At 37.4% G+C, this 6,514-nt stretch overlaps 1 protein-coding gene across 1 annotated transcript; it reads left to right on the top strand.

Annotated features, from left to right (window-relative positions):
• The first annotated feature begins 345 nt into the window (after nucleotides 1-345).
• On the top strand, nucleotides 346-6,157 carry mea1 (male-enhanced antigen 1). Its single transcript, XM_056470350.1, has 4 exons — nucleotides 346-432; nucleotides 1,820-2,111; nucleotides 3,559-3,667; nucleotides 4,911-6,157. The coding sequence occupies exons 2-4, from the start codon at nucleotides 1,827-1,829 to the stop codon at nucleotides 5,072-5,074; spliced, it is 558 nt and encodes a 185-aa protein (XP_056326325.1). The 5' UTR covers nucleotides 346-432; nucleotides 1,820-1,826; the 3' UTR covers nucleotides 5,075-6,157.
• The last annotated feature ends 357 nt before the right edge of the window (nucleotides 6,158-6,514 follow it).

The raw sequence follows: 6,514 nt of genomic DNA, 5'->3' as shown, positions 1-6,514 counted from the left end.
ATGACTTTATTCTGAATTAATGATGAGTTAATGAATGTGCTAATCATGAACTAACTTTAACTACAACATGAGTTCATGTGTGAATAATAACTACCTTAATTACTCGTTAGTACATGCTTGTTTAGTAATTAATGTATTAGTTTGTGCCTAATTTAACCATCATGAACTCGTGATATGTTAATGCATAATTATATGCATCATATATTACACGTTCACTTATGGTAGTCACAATTTTAAACAAACTCTCTAGCATTAAACAAATTGAATATTTTAATATACGCAAGATACGTCGCTTGGCGTGTTGACGCATCGTGACGCAATCACTGCGCAGTTGTGCTTCTGCGCAGCACCGGAAACAAATATACATTCTTTTCGGGATACAGATGCATCAGTTGAAAACAAACGAAAAAAAGAGCTCGAAAGAATAAAGAGGTAAGAGGAAATAGCCAGAGATCATCCTATAGTTTGCTTTTAATTTATTCTTAATGTTAAAAAGCCGCATTCCTGAGTCAAAACCGCGAAATTATATGAAATGTGTTTAGGCTAGCATAATTGTATAGCCTAAGCATACCTTGACAGGTAGATGTTGTATACATTGCATATACACGCTAATATTTAGCCTATAAAAGATCAGTTTTTCCTAACACGTCAGTGTTTTAACATCTACCTGTCCCTTTCCAACAATAAACGCATTTTGTGGGACATGCTACAACGCTTAATGTGCATAAATATCCACCAGAGCAACCAACATTTCTGTCAAACCTTATTGTACTTAACAGTAACTACTGTCGAGGCCACAGATAAAGTGTATGATAGCACGTTAAGTCTTTTCTCCTTCATAAAAGTGCATTGAAAACAGCTTCAAGTGGTTTATATTTCTCCTTAATATTATAATTTTAGATAAGTATTCTTTGCAAAATCTGAATAGTAAAATCATATGTGCAGACAATGACTATCAAGTAAATAGTGCTCATGTTGTTTTGAAGTCATACTTAAATGCGATTTCAGATCAAATACTACTTGAAAAAACATGTTATAAATGTATTTCTTAAAAGTATAATCTGAATGCATTTGAAAAATTGTTCAAAGTTTGCACACTTGTACATAGTTATTGTTAGTATAAATTAAATTGAACTTAAAAATATAGATTTAAATAGAATTTTAGCATATAGCAATAAAGTGTACTACTTCAAAAATATATTATAGGTGTAATGCTTAAAAGTATCATTTGAACACTATAAAAAAAGTTTAAACTTAGTATACGTTTACATAGTTATCAGGTATAAACTAAATTGAACTTTTAAAAAATATATTTAAATAGATTATTGTATAGCAATAAAGTGTACTACCTTAAAATGTTATAAGTGTAATGCTTAAGTGTAATTTGAACGCATTCTTAAACACAAAAGAAGTTACTTTGAAAAATGTTAGAAACCCGTACCCACTGACTTCCATAGTAGGAAAAACAAATACTAAGAAGTCAATGGCCACCGATTTTCAGCATTTTTCTAAATATCTTCTCTTATGTTCAACAGAAGAAACTCAAAGCTTTGAAACAAGTAAAGGGCGAGTAAATAATCTCCGAATTTTGAGTGAACTCCCCCTTTATGCTGTTTTCTTCTAATGTACTATATAATAATCATCAATAACAGCTATTCTATATAGAGCTCTGAATATTATGCACTTTCTCTGTAAATTAGGGGCTCTTTCTTGTTTTTTTTACATAATTACAAGTAAGATTTGAGTGAAATTTTGATGTTTAGGCACATCAATCTACGATAAGAGTTTCCGAACGTCCCAATATTGTGTTTGTTCGCAGCCCTTGAATGGAAGTGGCGAGGGCCCGAGAAATGGGTCCCGAGAGAATCTTACCGAACTCTGAGGAGGATGTGGTGCAGGACCGGCCTTTAGACGCCGCTGTGCCGGAGGAGTGGAGCGGAGAGGACATGGAGGAGGAGGAGGATGAAGGAGGTGCTGGAGACCAGGACAGCGCTGGATATTATTATCAGCCTCTGAATCAGGACCCAGACGGGATGAACGGCTCGCACACAGAGCCAGCCGACGAGGGCACCACCGCAGAACAGCTGCAGGACGTTCAAGACAGAATAGAGGTATTGCTGATCTGAGGAAGCAGAATTCATCTTGAAATGTCATATGCAATATATTTCTGTATTTAAATGAGCAAGACGTGGAAGATGAATATTTCAGTTATTGTCATTTACATTTGCCATTTCCAACCACAGTTTTAAAATGTAAATTACAAGTTATTTTTAATGCTTTACAAGTTGCATAATTTTATTGAAACCGTAATGGCAAATTAAATTGATGTGTGTAATACGTCAAGCAGAAATGGTAGCAATTAAAATAGATTTTTTTAAAACATCTTAATCGTGAGTGTCATTGCAACAAACATACATTTAACTCACCGTCTTTTTGCTATACCATTGGCTCAGAATGCATTTTGAAATAATACATTGAAATAAAAATACACAATAAAAACATCCCAGATACCACGGTGTAATGGTGAAAATTCCATCCTACTCCTTTTAAACCATAATTTATCATTTTGCTACCATTTCTGCTTGTATGCTACATTTTGTAACTTATAAAGCATTAAAATTAACTATACACTCACCGGCCACTTTATTAGGTACACCTGTCAAACTTAGGCATGGTCAAGAGGATCTGCTGCAGTTCAAACAGAGCATCAGAATGGGGAGGAAAGGTGATTTAGGTGACTTTGAACATGGCATGGTTGTTGGTGCCAGAAGGGCTGGTCTGAGTATTTCAGAAACTGCTGATCTACCTTTGGCTCAGAATGCATTTCGAAACGCATTGAATTTGGCTGCAAACATTTCAGTTTGAAGCTGCGGTCACACTGGGCTTTTCCTCCCATAGACTTCCATTCATACGCACGCGAATGCGTCAGACAGGAAACGCAGGGTCATGCGTTAAGTTTCGCATATTGCTGCGGTGTAAAGTTCAAGCTTGGTGAACTCTGACCTGCGAAATCGCATCACTTTTGACTGCGAGAGACCAATCGAGGATCAAAACAGGACCTCTCCGGACAGAAATTTAAAACATGCAGCAATCGCTCGCTTTTTTTAATGTCGAACCATCTTGTTTAATCCCGCCCCTTTTCGCAGCGCCATATGACAGAATTTCGCACACACAAAGCCCGGTGTGACCGCAGCTTAATGATGAAAGTGCAACCTTAATTCTAATCCTAAACTAATTTGCTACCATTTCTGCTTCTACGTTACACACGTTAGTTCAATTTTGGTAATACGTTTTAAATAAAATTTTGCGACTTATAAAGCATAACAATGTTATTTATATTTTTAATCTGTGGTTGGAAATAGCAAATGTACATTTATGTAATTTCATTTTCATTTTCCAGCCAAACTTTGCACATAAGTCACAGAGAATGCGAATTTGAATAAATTAATACCTTGCTATTACATTTACTTACATATATAAAAAATGAATTTTAATAGTCGTTTACTAATATTATTGGTGCACACTAATAATAAACCTGATGTTGTCAACATTTGTCAGGCCATGGGTCTGTTCCTGCCCCATCCTCCTCCTCCTGACAGCGATGAAGAGGAGGATCCTGAAGGAGCTGCCGCTCACAGGAGTCACGCGTCCATTCCCATGGATGAAGGTAAGAAGACGACCGGCTTTCGTAATCCATCATGTCACTTGTTTCATAAACTGTCTGTCCGTGTGTTGGTCTAAGTCACAAGTGTCAAACTGACCAAAACAACACTTCAGATGTTTTACAATGTGCTGAGCCGGCTGGTGTTTCCATTCACATGCATTTTTAATCACATGACCTTTTTTTTAATGCGCATGCTGGAATTTGTTAAGTAAAAGTGTTTCCATCGTAGTTTATGCGCATCCTATCGAATAAAAAGTTTATCCTACTCAGTTATGCGCAGACGTTTTTTTATGCGCATCTTGGCATTTCCATCATGCTCATATCCAAAATGCACATAAAATATAAACAGAGATTATAGGACACCTATCTTCACAGACAAGCGATCTAAACTTCATCTTATTTCTTTACGACTTGTCGGATATTTTAAATAAATAGGGGTGTAAATTACTAAATGAGACTGTTTTATATAGCAATTTTAAATAGTAACCTCATAACCTCCCTGTAAAAATGAGGGGGGGGGGTGCTAATAATGTCCAATGTTGAAAATCTATACTGTTTTGCCTACAACACTGTAATCATAACTGAATTAAACATCCAAAATTGTAATGTACACTTGTACAGTGTGAGAAACAAGTTTAAAGACTTATATTAACAGGGAACTGTAATGTCACTTTTTACAAGATGTAAAATAAGTCTCTGATATTCTGAGTGTGTGAGTGTGTCTGTGTGAAGTTTCACCTCAAAATACCACACAAATCTCTTTGAAACTTTAATCTTTAATCCTAATTGTGCTGTTTTAATCACTTTAAATTCAAATGAGATTGTGGTCTTTTCAAAAGAGGGCGGAGCTACATATGTGCATATGTGTCAGCATAGTGGCAGATTCAAAAACAAGACTAATGTACTATGCTAATGAGGGAGACATTGTAACTAGTGGGCGGGGCTAGTTACACAAACAGAGGGAGAACGTCAATCAAAGTGTTTCTGCAGACTGTTTTTATCAAGTGTGGTTATAAAAAGTAAAATGTATACACGTTGACCATTAGAAGCTGGTTATATTAACACTGTTGTCATACAACTGTGTTTAAACCCCTTAAAGGGCGTAATAGGTCCCCTTTAAGCATTAATGAATACAAAAATGAGTTTGCACAATATTAGTACCAACATAGATGCTGAAAACGTCTTAATATCAATCAGATAAGCTATTGTAAATGGCATCAATATGTCATGTTTCTTCTGTTCACAGATCATGTTGAACTGGTCAAAAGGACCATGGCGGCCGTGAATTTACCGACACTGGGAATCCCAGCCTGGGCCCGGGAAATCTCTGACGACCAATGGAAGGACATGGTGCAGCAGACGCTTCAGTCCAGACAGAGCTCTGCAGGCTTGAGACTGGAACGCAATTAAAACATGAACCCGATGTGCTCGTCGCAAATCAGAATGGCACATTTATACAAACTGTGTGTGGATGAAAAGTCTTGACATGGAAATCTTAAATCACAGGTCTCAAACTGCATTCCTGGAGAGCCGCAGCTCTGCACAGATTCGCTCCAACCCTAATCAAACACGGCTCCAACTAAGCTAGGTGTTCAAGACTACTATAGAGCATTAAGCAGGTGTAAGTTGTAGGTGGTTGGAGCTTAACTATGCAGAGCTGTGGCCCTTCAGGAATTGAGTTTGAGACCACTGTCTTAAAGGAACACTCCGCTGTTTTGGAAATATATCCCCGAGAGTTAAGACATTAACTCATTAAGCCGATCTCTGGACGTGTTGGGAGCCCTTTTAGCTTAGCATAGATCATTAAATCGGATTAGACCGTTAGCATCTTGCTCAAATTAATATAATAGTTTTGATAGATTCCCACATTAAAGCTTGACTCTTCTGTAATAACACTACAAGTCAAGCTTTAAATAGGAGACAGATCAAAGCTCGTTTTTGAGAGATATGCTAATGGTCTAATCCGAATCAATGAATTATGCTAAGCTAAGCTAAAAGCGATCAGCTAAATGGATTTAAAAATGGTAAAACTCATTAGTTTAACTTTTGGGGAGCTGTAAAATAAGGCCAAAAAAGTTGAGCGTTCCTTTAATAGTCAAGCTTTTAATTGTTTTGAACTATTGATTAGGCAAGAAATGTCTGGAAAACACCCTTGACGTATTTCAGCCTCATCCCAAAACAGCTGTGTTAAGTATTCGGTGTACGTTTTGCTTTTTTGGGGGGGTAAAGTGAAGCTAGGTAAGGCTTAGTGGTTTGCTTTCGTATTAACAGCGCATCCCAGTTATGTTATATAGAAGATTCCAATTGTTGTGCAATAAGTGACTTCTCCATGCATTTCACACAGCTCGAGCAAAGCAAACATCCCATCACGTCTTTTGTGTTTCTCTTTATTTTTGTTCTGTACATACATGAACATCTGTACAAAATATGACTTTCATACTATGTAATGCTCAACCTAATTAAAGTACAACATATGTACATATGACCTGGAAAGCAGCTTAAGATTAGTGTCGGACTGGGGAGGGAAGAAGGGCTGGGGAGAGGAAAGGGGAGGTGTGGAGAGACCCATACTTTCTTCATTTCCCTCGGGTTTCTTGAGCTGAACACTGGCCCCCGTCCGCCGGTCGAGCTGCATCGAGGAAGGAAGCATGCGGCGTTCAAGAGTGAAGTTGCCTCTGATTGTTTCTGGAATGTTTTGGTCTATTTAGAGGCAGCTAGGTTGGCAATTCATGCTCTTGATTGCGCAGACAAGTCGTTCCCGTACGCTGAAAGGCTTCATTGACATTGCAACACTTCAAACAGCTAGTGATTTAAAGATTCTGCATACTATATGCTGTAATAATAGCGCGA

The sequence above is a fragment of the Danio aesculapii genome, chromosome 13 (genome assembly GCF_903798145.1).
Source record: "Danio aesculapii chromosome 13, fDanAes4.1, whole genome shotgun sequence".
Lineage (NCBI taxonomy): Eukaryota > Metazoa > Chordata > Actinopteri > Cypriniformes > Danionidae > Danio > Danio aesculapii.
The sequence above is the reverse complement of the archived record's forward strand: the minus strand, read 5'-3'. Positions and strand labels throughout refer to the sequence as shown.

Coding starts and splice junctions, on each gene's coding strand:
- mea1 (XM_056470350.1), top strand. CDS start 1,827: ATGGAAGTGGCGAGGGCCCGAGAAATGGGTCCCGAGAGAATCTTACCG. Junction 2,112..3,558: donor ACGTTCAAGACAGAATAGAG/GTATTGCTGATC, acceptor AACATTTGTCAG/GCCATGGGTCTGTTCCTGCC. Junction 3,668..4,910: donor GTCCATTCCCATGGATGAAG/GTAAGAAGACGA, acceptor TTCTGTTCACAG/ATCATGTTGAACTGGTCAAA.